The sequence below is a fragment of the Varroa destructor genome, unplaced genomic scaffold (genome assembly GCF_002443255.2).
Source record: "Varroa destructor unplaced genomic scaffold, Vdes_3.0 BEIS01000002.1, whole genome shotgun sequence".
In the NCBI taxonomy this organism is placed as follows: domain Eukaryota; kingdom Metazoa; phylum Arthropoda; class Arachnida; order Mesostigmata; family Varroidae; genus Varroa; species Varroa destructor.
The window spans coordinates 30,707,327-30,721,458 of NW_019211455.1; the positions used below are offsets into that span (position 1 = coordinate 30,707,327).

General features: G+C 40.5%; 1 protein-coding gene across 8 annotated transcripts in view; it reads right to left on the reverse strand.

The window, feature by feature from the left end:
* LOC111243887 (uncharacterized) overlaps window positions 1–14,132 on the reverse strand; it is a 66,685-nt gene that overhangs the window by 12,877 nt on the left and 39,676 nt on the right. For all 8 annotated transcript variants that reach the window (XR_015320058.1, XR_015320059.1, XM_022790159.2 and 5 more), the window contains 6 exons: window positions 11,034–11,133; window positions 5,611–6,026; window positions 4,447–4,563; window positions 3,216–3,578; window positions 2,253–2,692; window positions 2,020–2,140 (listed from right to left, as the gene is read on the reverse strand). Coding sequence is in view for 6 of the 8 variants with exons in the window: in XM_022790159.2 (XP_022645894.1) it covers window positions 2,020–2,140; window positions 2,253–2,692; window positions 3,216–3,578; window positions 4,447–4,563; window positions 5,611–6,026; window positions 11,034–11,133 (1,557 nt within the window). In the remaining 2 variants the exon portion in view is untranslated. The remainder of the gene's footprint in view (window positions 1–2,019; window positions 2,141–2,252; window positions 2,693–3,215; window positions 3,579–4,446; window positions 4,564–5,610; window positions 6,027–11,033; window positions 11,134–14,132) is intronic.

Here is a 14,132-nt window from a genome sequence, read left to right on the forward strand (position 1 = left end):
CGCCTTATTTCATCTGTTACATCGCCATACAATAGGAAAAACATTTGCGAGAGAGTAACAAAAGCTGATATAGGTTTGTTACAAGCTCTGCATCATAGTTTACAGGTGAACGGCCTCGAAGGCTTTAGAGGAGTATTCCATAAGTCATAGAAACTTCACGGCTTCTTGCTAGATCATGCTGATTGATATGCCGAAGTTATTATATAGCATATAGCAAGCTGGATACTTCAAATAAGCCGGATGCTGACTGATAAGAACACTTGAAAGCGAATGACTTATGTTGCAACGTATGAAAGGATTTCCCTGTGGCTATGCCCGCACATACCTTCATTTGAAGGGCGAGCCTTGAGAGGTTGACCCATCGGTTAGCACGCTTCAAAAATTCGCGTCGTACCTCTACACACAGAGTTTTTTTCTACAAAACAAAAATGTAATTTTATTGAAGTCTGTAACAAACTAAGCTACCGTATCAATTTTTTAGATCCCAGCTTCGTCTGCTAATCGTCTGTTCACAATAATAAGAACTGCAGCTCATTCATGTGAGGTACTGAGATAAACGAGCGAATGACTTAAGACACTTGTGAAAATTAAACCCCTTTTATCCATCCAACAACTTAAACGAACTTCTATTATTTGAATTACGCCCAATACCACCACGATCACGTACTTTATGAATGAACAATAGTCATAATAGCCAACTTAGTAGCATAAGGCTTGACCTCTATTGTTGATACGTCGCTTTAAAACCAAAGTCGTATTTATTTAATTTGCCTATTCGAGAGCTATTTGAAAAATATCGACATTTAGTTCAGTGCTACCTAGAATATCCGTTCGTCGACCTGTTACTGAATTGTAGTTCCGTTAGTTTTAAATAGATGCGGGTTAATGAAGTGCTTCCCAGCTCGTGCTAGAAGATTTATCAGCGAACCCTATCCGACTTCCAACAGACAGCTCAAAGCTGCACCGAACCACCGCAGTACGGCGCAAGTATGAGGGCACGTCTGTTCACTTTTGTGAGAATAAGATTTGCTCGATCCGACAAGGCTTAAATTGCATATTTCAATATAGCCAAGACATGTGATTTTTTTTCCGTAAAATAAACTTTTGCGGGGAAAAGCCTTCTCAGATTCCCTAAGGCTAACGAAAAACTTATGTCTGTCTTTATCCCGATGACGATCCATCAGCCGAAAGTCGTTAAACGTTTCGCAGTAAACCAAGTGAATACTATTATATTAGATGAATAATTATGTAATTTTCTAAACATTAAATAACTATGTCCACAGTGCCTATAACAGGCAATTGCGGGTCGAAATCAGCAACCATTGCCGTTTTTATTGACAGAGAAAGAGAAGTGTCAAACTTCCGTTAAACATTAAATAAAACCGTAAGTTGTGTGTGTGAAAGGACAAAGAGGCGCCTGAAAAAAACTTTGAATATCATAGCAGCGTCATACGTTGAACTTGATATTCATATATCAAGAACTATAATGTATGATTGTTATTTAGGCTACCTTGAATGTGAGTTAAACGATATGTTCTTCAATACAGTAAGGAAGTAGCATTATCTGATAAATAATCGTGTAGATCACATCAGTCACAGATCTTCTCTGTTTTGCTCTAATAGGATATAGGCACTGTTTTTGGGCAGTCCGTCGAACAGAGTACCTATCGAGAGTAACATACCGAGCCTGTGGTTATGAGACTTCATGGCGATCCACTTTAGTCGGACATTAACGAATCCAACATTTTATATTAATTTGTCAAGGGCAGGAAATTTGAGCTTACGACTTTCAGCCGAGCACTCGAGAGCAACTATAAGGTACAACGCTCTTCCTAGGTATATATTTATAATATCTATTAATCAAGCAGTACCTCTTCAAGTAATCCTAGTAAAATAGACATAGTCGTTCATTACCCTTGATTTTGTTTAGCATACTAGTCGAATAAAATCTAAGAACGTTTTGCCAATAGCTGCCAAAAACCCAGGTATAATAATGATGATTTTCAATGCTAAACTTACATCGTACGTGAAGTTTGATGCCGTCGTCGATGCCGTTCTCGCCTGGACGTGGGCTGACTCCAGCACTCTCAGAAGCCATAATTGCAGCTCTACTTGCCCCGCCACTAGCGCCGTTCTGTGACTACAGTTGTAGGCAAGCAAAATGTAGTTACCCAATTACCTGTGATAAACTACTTACCCTAAAAGTAATATTAAAATAATTTATAATATGAATTCTACCACAAGATGCGTACCCGCAGACTCGGCATAGAAGGATTTTCGGCCCGACATACGAGTTGTTTCCCGTCATCATCTGGGCTGGGAATCAGCTCAATCGTCGATAGGGTCTGGCGCCATGGCTCATCAGCAGGGGACAAATTTATACGATATTTTGCTGGTGTTGCAGCTGCTTCTCGAGAATTCGCCGAAGATGGACCAGCTATTTCTTCTTCTGGTGTTTTAAGGCGGCTAACAGCGATTCCTGTCGTAGGGTTAGGCGAGACGTTAAACGATTTGGTCGCATTAATTCTTTCGTCCCCCTTAAACCACTGTATGACAGCAGGAGGCCGTGAGCCCGATGAGGAACACTGAAGCCTCACCGGAACACCCGCTGATAAAGTTAACGACGCATCTCCATCTCGACTACCAGGCGCTGGTGGATCCATCGTCGATATCCATACGCGCTGTGGACGGACTGCAATGAAAACCCAAATCTGGTCAGCCTCATGGCTTTGACTTCTAGAGTAAGTCGCATTCGACAGAGCGCGTTAGTTGATCGATTAGGTTGACTATAAAGTCGAACCGTATACATATATATATATACATATATAGATACGACACGGTTTCTATAGTCTCGATGTTTATTACTCGTATACCTATGCGAGTACGAGCGTACTTCAACAGGCGCTGCAAGCATTTTTAACATCATATCGCTACGAAATCGTTGAGAGAAGCAGCAGATAAAGGCCGAAATTCGTGTTGCCCTATAACTAATTGATTGACAAGACAGTACTCTAGGTAATGTTATTTATGTTTGTGTGAGTGTGTGCCATTGGCGCCCCTGTCACGAATTGTCAATGAGCAGAGAGTCCGAACTCGAATGATTTTTATTGCCGGTAAATTTGAAGCTCTACATGGCATCCGAGCTGCCGCGTCTAATCACCCGCCGTATTATACAGTAATAACAACAGCTGCTATATTCTTTACAGAGTGCTCACAATAAACGTCGACTACTACGGTGAAGACGAGTGGCTCCGAGATATTGTTGTTTTGGGCCACGCACGCGAAGGCCGAGAGCAGGTCCAAGCGAGTCAGGGTGGAAATCACCAACTCGACTTCCGTACTACCGCTGCCATTGGATATAGCCGCCCCAACAGGACCCGAATCACTTGAACCCGAAGGTGCTGGCGACGATGACGCGATGACGGTGCCAAAATTGTGCAAAGAAAAACCCAGATTTTGAGTTTTCAAGCTGCTCCTGTTATTATCTGACGACACTCTCCCGTGTGGCGGTGCACCGTTAATGTAATTTGGCGATGATTTAGGTGTACGATACCATACTGCTTTAGGTGTGGGATTACCTGATGGAAAATATCAAGTATACGTTAGAAACGCGCTTTGTGTGTAGCGTAGCCTCTAGAATAATTTATTGAGATTAGGTCTGAATATAGACAAGTCTGTATCAGGTCTTCATATTCTTTTGAGAGGCAAACCTTTTCCGAAGAGCTTTAGTCATCAGAGGTGATTTAAATAGAAATCCGATTGATTCGTCAAATCACCTTCAAATAAAAATCAATAAAACGTATTTCTAACACAGCTATGGTGTGAATAACGCTGCAACTAGAAATGATCAATTGCTTTCAAACATATACAGTGCATTGTATTTATATTAAACAGTACTCTCAGGGTTTCACAAATCTGTGATCATCGACAACGAGCGGAGCGTTTAGACAGTCGTTTTGTAAGGAGCTTTGCCTCAGGTCGTAAGAAAGTAAGTTTTTAACCTCATAAATACCGTAAAAATTTTTCATCACTTTGTGATGAACAAAGGCCAAACTGAAACTAGAAACTTTTCGCGTGTCCAACAACTTCTCGAATCTCGACCTCAGGGTTCATTGGCCGCTCAAGTGCGTATCGTTCGGACGCTACCCAACAGGTACTTACAACTCATGTAATCAGATATAAAAAAAAATACAAACCTGTCTAACTTAAGGGGCACTCAAATAAAACCAATGGCATAGCACCCACTATAGGTTGTTTCTTCCTTAAAAAATGCAAATTCTATCAGAAAATTAGAAAAATGCAATATCTTTTGTAGAAACAGAGTTTTGGCTAAAAGTTCTGCTTTTTTTTTTATTGCTTCTTAAAATAAAGATTCAAAAAAGAACCCTTATAAATAACACAATCGTTTACTTAATCTGTATGACTGCATCAAAGGTATGTACTCACCTCCATATACCTGGCACTTTAGAACCAACTTCTCCCCTTCGTTGTAAGGTCCAATGATGGCTTTGTCAGCCAGTATTGCACCATGATGGTCAGTAACAGTCATATGCTGCGGTGGAACTGTAAGGTTAACAAGTTCACTATAATGCTAGTACCAGCTAGTTCTTGTTATATAAAAAACATACAATATATCGATAAGGATTTTTATCTGGGCAAAAAATTACATAGCCAATTCGACCGGAAAATTGCCACTATCAAAAATTTGCTCTGTGGAGCTCTCCTTTTTGGGGTTGTCATCTGCTCGGCAGAATAACTTGTCACGTCACCGACTGTCTGTGACGGTAGTTATTATCAGAGCGGCGACAATGCACGAATAGGATATAACGAATAAATCAAGTATCCAAGCGCAAATATTGTACTGCTATGGATCGAAGTTTTACTGAAGACGTCCGTTAATTTCACCAATATAGACTGTAACCAGCGTTATATAAACTGAGTTAAGTCCAGCCTTATATACATAACACGTTTGCTACTTACAGGTTTAAGACAGCGTCTGCTGGATCAGGGAGAAGATGATGAAATGTTAAAAATATAGAAAACGTGAGATTGTTCCTTTGGACAGAGGTTTTTTACGGTCTTTGGGACCTTAGTGGGGAACGGCCTAAATCGAAAGCCCGTATGAGTCAGCTCCAACTAATCGTTGAAAATGTTAGTTATGTGGCATGTATAAATCGCTATCTAAGTAGAAGACTGAATTGCGTTATATGGCGAACTTGATCTCGCGAATAATCACGTTCACATTTTACCATTATAAAAATATTTTTACGTTCGCACGAGTCGTGCAGTATGTACGGATGCTATATGTATTGCTTCTAGAAAAAAAAACATCAAATACCTTTGCTGATGTTAAAATGCTAATTGATGCCGATAATATAAAATCCAGTGGGCATCATTGATATTTAGTTTCTTACATAATATTGCGACCAGACCGTAGATCTTATGATCATAAGGGTGCTAACAGATTAAGGGGCATAACATACTTTGCCAGCGTTCTATAACGATTGAATGTTTAAAGCCATCATACATCTAGCAAGCTAGGCGATCCCTGGCCTACACCTGTTACGTAGTTTTATGGAAGATACAATCCGTGCCATGACACCCACTTACCCACTACAATCAGCTGCACTTCATAATTTCGTGTTCGAGCCCGCCTAAAGTCGACTCGACATCGGTAAAGTGCTTCATCCTCCTTTTCCAATGGATCGAGTTGTAGCAATGACGGTGCAGGCAATTCCAGGCTTGATCCTGGCGCACTGGCTGATGTTCGATCGGCGTCCGTATTACCTGACCTGTTATTGGTACCGCCGAAACGATTCGTCAATTGGCTGTTCGTAGGTAGACCCCGTCGTAATTGGCTAGAGACATCATCATCGACACGCGCTCTAGGAGTGGAAACAGTTCCGGAAGTAGCTTGCAAGTACGCTCTTCCGGATAGCCACTGCGCAGGTGCATGGTGAGCGTTCCTTAATGTTGTCTTGCGCGAGTCTAACGAATAGATCGGCGTAGTCGAATCGTCCTTGTACCTACATAAGCAGTTTCAACAATGATCAATAAAAAAAATCCGTGAAAACCGACACGTTACGTAAATGGCAGAGTTGTTAATGGCCAAGCAGCTCACGTGCACTATAGAGATCTATTAGACAGACAGACAGACAGGCTGAGGTAGCTGTACATGTTACTGTGGGTTAGACATACTGGGTCGTTCGCGTACACATGGACGCGCTCAGTATACTGTTAATGCGTTCCTTATGCGAGAAGAAGTAACATAAACGGTGGGTTTTAGACTGATATATATAAATATTGTTTGATTCGATAATTGGACAAATACTATCATGTGTAGGATGAAACCGTTATAAATAGCAGGTTTTTGACAGTCGGAAATATATTACCTTCACCGTTAAAATCACTGCACTATGTGGCAAATAAGCCTCCTTTCAATGCCCCATAAGCAATTGTCTATCGCTTGAGAACTGCTGTGCACGACCAAGTCATGCATGCAAAAAGTCGAACAAAACGTTCCTATTGATCAGCACGTAACATCTACCTGTTTACATACTTGGTTAATAATCCAATATTGCCACAATTACGTATATATCTATTGGTACACGTAAAAAACGTAGTTTCGGTGCCATTAGATTACAACATCCGCAATGAGCGATAAAAGGATATTCGATGATACCTAGTAACATATCTACCTAAATGCAATTTCATGCACTATAAAATCAAGGTTATTGTATCGTTCTATTTAGAGCTCGGCATATGCTAATGGATAACTCCGCTTTGCAGCTCGAAAAACATGTTTAATATATTAAGAAATATGGCCAAGGAGAGCGTTGAAAGGGTCAGACCAAGTGTTTTAAGAGGATAGAAAAGAACAATCTAAACTCATGTACCTAACTTTTTAAAATAGATCATATTGTATACCCAGTACTTCTTAGAAGAACATATATATATATATACCTTCTATGCAGGAAATACGCTTGTATATTTGAACTCTGATCTGATCCTCAAATATATTGTTTCAATTGATCGCACATATATCTGAACATGGAGCACAATGGTGTGTGTTCCCAAGTGTAGCCAAGCAACGAAGACCTCGGGTCTCTAAGGCGGATCTCTGATTCATAGCAGCAATTAAATTGCGAACAGACGGATTCGTAGCACTTTATACTTCAGAGGTAGTGCATAGTATAGAGATAGCCCAGCCCTGGGTCATATGATCATTACGGGTAAACCACATTGTGCCTTTTTAATGTCTATAGGGCACCTCTCATTCTAAGTGCTTCAGTTTCAAGTTAGCCTCCTGCGAGCAAAATGAACAAACAACTCGATATCAACTCTATTGGAAGTCGTTGAGTAAGCTTTTCTTCATGTCTAGAAAGCGTAGCTATTTGTTGATTAATAATTATATCGGTGGTACAGTAAGTATGCTGATTAAATTGTACTCCTCCCGTAATAGATGCAATCGCATCTAATAAAATGTAGGATTGTTAGATAAATCTTTGTGGCATCTTGAAACAACTAGTATAGTAAATATATTTCAACACTATAGTACGTTCAAATCCAGCCCGCAACGCATATTACACAACCTGTGTGATAAGGCGTTACAATATATGGCCTGGACATATTGATCTAGAGAAGTTTGCTGACAACAAATCGTTGCAAAGAAATGAGGCAATCGATGGGTCGCGACAGCAGCCGTCCTTAGTCCCTGCAGTAAAGCTAAATATTAGGACGAAAGTTATGAAAGAACATATTCAGACAATCCGGCCCAAGCGGTAATGCACGACGTACCATTTTATATACATAATATAACATTTTCTGTTTTTATATGCGTTTCATCAGTAGTAAGCTCTATTGACTGATGTATGAGCATTGGACTAAATCGAATTGCGTGTGCTCCATAGAAACGAAAACAAATATTTGACCTGCCCCAGCAAGTGTCCTATCAGAACCTTCGTATCAGAACCTGCATAACTGCTTTTGCTAGCATATAACGCAGTGAAAAAATACCAGAGAAGTATCCCCGGGCTCTAGTTAGTGGAAATTGTCGGCGTAGAAATTCAAACGACATCGCCGGCTTACACTTATGTATGAGGGAGTTTGAAATAGATCGATGATGCATCGGGTGGAACATAAACTGCATAGGTTAAAAATACGCTTCATATAAAAAAACACCGTATGGCATAGTCTATAAACGAAAATGATAGGGCAAGCCTGCAAAGGCGATCGCTGCAACGCGGCCGACTGCAGGCAGTGATCGAGAAAAATGGAACCGGTTATATTATGTTTCCTAATTAAAATGGTATGGATAGAATATATTTCAACATGTTAGTAGCTCGAGTGGGCCCGTCAAACCGAAATCGACATCATTTCTATAATTTCGAGGCTCCTTTATGACTGCAGTAAAATATTGCTAACATGGCTTTCGTCATAAAGTTGCAGCAATAAACAAGAAAGCTGATCGAGCTCATGCAACTCTATTGTCTTTCTCACGTACGAGTAAGGCGAGCGACAACGCCATAGCGTAAATTGGCTGGCACAGCTTAGGACACTTGTTTATGTAACAATTTTGACAGAAAACAATTATTAAGGTCAATACGCCTTACGCGGTAGCCCTCGTTCTCAGTGTCTGTTAACACTTAGAGGCTTCTCGACGTAATACGGACGATATCATCCAGAGTTAGAAGTATTCGAGACAAAATTGATTTGCTGGTATCTTACCTGTGTTTATTCAATTCACGATATCCTAGGTGGAATCGCAGCTGTTTTAAAAACCGTCGTTATAAAACGTCCCAAAAGCTCATTTCGCTCTTGCATATATTCTCTATTTCTAGATATCGTTCCGCGTGCCCGTAATAGCTCGACGTGGTTAGCAACTTCTACATTTTGCTCGAAGGTGCAGCCTATGAAAACAAATAACTAAATTGTTTTCATTCTGATTAAGCAGACGTACGCATACACGTATACGTACATCACAATACGGTACTTTGCTAGTTATAGAGCCACAAAAAAATAGACACCTTAAGGCCTAAACCTATTGATTATTCTACAAGCAACGGTCTATTGAATTCTTTCGTGGTCTACTACATTGGCCATGTGTTCAGAAAATTAAAATACGCAAATAAAGTTCCATTTAACTGGAAATTTTATAGGAAAAGGGCATAGAAGTAATAATGAACTCTTTATTGAAACAGGAGTTTACTAAACAATATAACTTACGTGCATCGAGACGTAAAGTTCACCCGCCCAACGGCATGTTACCCTTGCCTGGTTTTTTTCTCAGCGGGAACAATCTGATGCGTGCAATTTAGATATTTATGATCGTATTCATCTATAATTTGTCAATATGCAAATGCTTGTGTAAAGGATTTCATTCTTAAACTATCTAGTTAATTTGTTTAGTGCTGCTAAACAGGTATCGCGAAACGGAGACGAACGTACCAAGGCACAGGCTATTTCATAATGATCTCTTATAACGGAAGGGGACAGTTAATTATTCATTATAATTAAGAAAAAAAAAAAAGCATGGAGAGCTTCTGATGAACGTTTAATAAGCTTGATAACTTCAAGCACCCTTTTCAATCAGCCCTTTCAGAGGCAAGCATGAATTATTAGTGATGAAAATGACTTCAATTAAAAATTACGTACTTGACGAAGCAATAGATATGCTTATTTCTTTAGCATCAACTTCAAACGGACAATGGCCGTTTCTGTGAGGGACGGCGTGAACTAATATCACCACCTGTAGAGTTTGACCTTCGAAAACAGATGCTAGAAATACTGTCCTATGTACCGAAGATGACGATTAATTATGTTATTTACCTTTGCTATCTTATTAGATAGGCAAAGTAATACGAAATGAATATCGGGTCTTGATTCAGGAAAAGTCAGGTAAGCTGTGTGCTCAGTACGTTGAACAGATTGTGGCTAATGTCGGCTATACAGGTTTTTACCAAGCATACAACAGACCACTTCATATAGATGCGTTACTAGCGCTAGAGTATAGTTCGTGGTAGTCATTTTGCAAATTATAGCTCGAAAGGATATTCATAGAGCGCACTCCAAAAATACGATGGGTTTGTTGATGACCCCCACCCACGAACAAACCTCTAAAATGGTTTAGAGGGCCAATTAATTGCACGTATAGAATACTCATCTAATACTACCATTTATTAATTAGCGCTTTCGTTGAATACATACAGGTATATATTTCTACTTAAGTTTTCTAGTTAAGAAGATTGTCACTTAAATTCATATCTACTTGTTAAATCTAAACTATTAAAGGGAGAGCGAACAGGGAGTCCATAGGATTTCAGGGCAATTTTCTTCCAACAATTTGACGTTTTTCGCCTGTGCGATTTTCTATTCCGGCAAAGTATGTTTATAGTAGATCACCGATCTGATCTACTCGATTGTTAACTCAGTTAGTAGCAGGGGACGGCGGCTGGAACTCCTGACCGAGGTGTTATAATCGTCTTCCTTTCTGTACAGTCATCTTCGTATCTGCGCCTCGCTGGAGTTTGAAGCCAACACTGTGAAGGGATTGTAAAATCGTGCCCGTTTTTGGAAACAAAATGAATCAGCATTTTATTTTTTTGCAATACTACTCGGCTAAGGCATAGGAATCTGCAAAAATTCGAAAGAAACTATGAGTTCATCGAACTTGAATTCATTGCATCAATAATTCTAACAATAGCAGCAAACTACGAACAGACAGATACTTCTCAATCGAATTTATTATTAATCTACTCGCGCTAAGGAACAGACTCTTGTAGTAAGTTCGTTTGACCATTTCTTGTCTCGTGATCAAATGGATTTCTTTACGTGAAAGTAGAACCGTCTGTTTAACGTAACCTGGCTTGTCATGTTGCATGCAATGTTAGCGTAGAATTGTCACGCTCAAATGTACGACTTATTTAGTACGCCGTTGCTGATTACGAAATCCGTAGCTTGAAAGCTCAACGTTTCCAGCGATTGGCTTTTATCTGACCACACACTACTTATCGAAGTGATCGGAATCAACGTACCACAACACGAGTGAGACTTCGTCATCTGAAGAGTTGGGTTGTATGTTACAAGGAAGACCGACTTTGCCACCCAATACGCCCGTAATTGTCACGCGTGGTTCTGAAATAAAACCAGAATGGTCAATAAATATAAGCAAATTACTTTAACCGACAACGTTGTGGGCAATATCTCCATAAGTAAAACCGACCTGCTGCTGTAGAATCGAGATAGATTAGGGAAAAATTAGTTTTATCGAATAAAAAATAGCACTTTGAGAATATCAATTTCCATCTATAAAAGTTTAAAAACGGCTTGTGCGCCTAAAAAAACGTCCGTTTGATATTTCCACCCGTCGTTGTTTACCTCTTTGAGAGAACTCGTTCCACTATGTCGGCGTGCTGTAACTTTATTTATGTGTGTAATTTTAATTTGAAAGAGCTACTCAGAAATGGATAGTTCAGGCGAACAAAGCGCATCTTTCATACTTTCTACGCCACACATTTGGGCGAAGCCCAAACACTATCGAAACAGCTTGGGACATTCGTTTGTATACGGTAACGACACCACCACACTAAAACGGCTGCTCGAAAGTGATCTGCTACGCCTGAAAACGGTATCCAGAATTTAGAGGCTGCCCTTCGATCAGTGTAATAACAACCATTTGAAAGAACTTTTGAGAAGAGACGACCTATAAAGAATTCGGGAATCGCCTAAGAACATAAACTACAGCGACACAACCGGTATTAACAGTTTCAGGTGTCTTCACACATTTGGGTATTTGATGCGCTTGCTGAATCTAACATATAATATTAAAGCTGCATCTTAATAACTCGCCTGCAATCACGGTAATAAATGGTCACAGTTACCGATGTTTGCACAGAATTATCGCTGACGATAAAAAGCGGCGGCGCCTCTGTGTCGACATGATCCATAGCTCTAAATGGATGGCTCAGGTCGGAAGTTCAAGCAGACCTTCATCCAAAAAAAGACTATGCTTTGCATTCAATGGAACTGTGAGAGTCCGATCTTCTAGGGTTCGTATCCTGAAAATCAAGCAGCTGAGCAGCACATTCATTTGAGTTGCGTTGAGCCAACTCAAGAGCAAAGATGTGACAAACGATGTCCGATGAATTCGAGCCTGCACGCGGCCAACATCGTCAAAGCTGCTTTTCCGGGGTTCGAATTAGAGGTTTTCTCCATTACCTTCGAAACCTGCGCTGATGAATTTTTACCTTTAACGTTTACTGGGCTCTACTTGCCACATATCACGTAAAACAGTGTGAGACACTCCCTGATCGTGTGTTCCTCCTTTTGGATGGCCAAATTAGCCGCCTGGACCGAGTGATTTAAGGCTCTTAATCTTCTGTTTCTATCTTTTTCCAGCTCGAAGTTTATGTCATGAAGTTCATGACCATCCAAAACTTGAGGGAAAAAATTAGACGCTGTATTGAGAAACAGCCACGATTATGCCAGACCGATCAAAAACGTCCCGAAAAGAATACCTATGCGTCAGCAAGTCCCAACAAGACGATGGGATGTATGCTACTACAGGGATTCGTGATAAGCCTACGGGTTCTTGATATCTCGGCGTATCATTAACTAGCTTAAACGATATTTTCAGATTTTTAGAGCTTACCTAGATAGCTCACAACCCGACAACTGAAACATTTTAAGTTATATTCCCGAACTCGCATATCATCGTACAATGGAAACATTTGAATCACTTTTACATCCCAACATTAAATCTGATATGAGTACAAGAATACACGGTATATTATACGTGTAGATGCAACTTAGTGACAGGAAAGGCAGCCTCACACTTGATGCGTGAGCGCAAGAAGGCTTAACGTTAAAAGTACTCAAAGCGCAAAATAAGTGCAGGAGTCCCGGATGTAATAAATCAAGGAGACTAATGTCAAGGGATAAGCTTTCTTTTTTGGCTAGCGTTCCTACGCTCCGGTGCTCCAAAATGGGGGAGTAAAAGCGCTAGCTCTTCTTTTCGCTTCGCCAGTTAGCGGTCCCTAAGAGCAGAGCGGCCCGTCTGTTCATTGCGCAAGAGCTCGTATGTCTGCAACCTAATTTGAACGATGGTGTACGGGGAATTCTACAGAGAAGCAGCCTTCGTTTACCGCGCCCCTAAACCAGAACTTCGTCAGTTTCCTGTAGTATTACAGCGGCAATAATGGCAGTTTGTTTCATAGGAAACGAGCACTTAGACGCGGTACCCTTAAGGCAATAATGATAATATGAAGCGGATTCATAAGGACGGTTACAATAACCACTAACGACCAGCACTTGGTAGAGTAGGTACCAGGGCTCTGTTAACTATAACTTCCACAGGCCAAGTCCCGCTTCATAGCCACCCTCTTTCTCTGTGTTTCTCTCTGCCTGTGCCTGAACCAGAAAGGTAGAGACAAAGATATCTGCGCTGTTGTGAGAAGCTGCTACCTAAAGCATGCCTCCAGTTCAGCCTGGCGTGCCTTTAAACATGACGGCGCAAAAAGAATGGGCCACAAATACGAGAGATGTGCCCCAAACGTCGCGTTTGCGCACGGTTTGCAGATAAAAACAAACCTTGAATTAGTCGGCATCTACTTGTACTCGTAATCCACATATCGTAGACTGTAAACGTGTTATTGATTAAAAATGTCCTAATTTCTCTACACATAGTAAACGCTTGGTTACGTTTCGAACCATCCATGTGTTTATGTGCCGGCACTAAACACATTCCCTTATAAGCTTAAAAACGATTGACTCATATTCAACAGCTGTTTGTATGCGGCCTGCTCGAAACCAGAGTGTTCCGGATCCTGAAATTAGTTCCCGTTACTACCATGGAGATCTGGCCGCGAGATAGTACCCAGATCTTGCTCAAATATAAATCTGTAACCCTATTTTATAGCCTTCGAACGTTCTGACGATTTCGGTACGATACATAGCAGAGCTTGAACAGGAGGACGGTCGTTCGGGTCACACGAAATTCAAGATTCAGAACCCTAACCAATAAGTCCTTGGACATTACGCTAATCGTTTTTGCAACTGAACTATTGCATTCTTATTTCTATGACCGTAACCTAATACACGTTTCAAAGAACTATATATATACGTGTATATATATA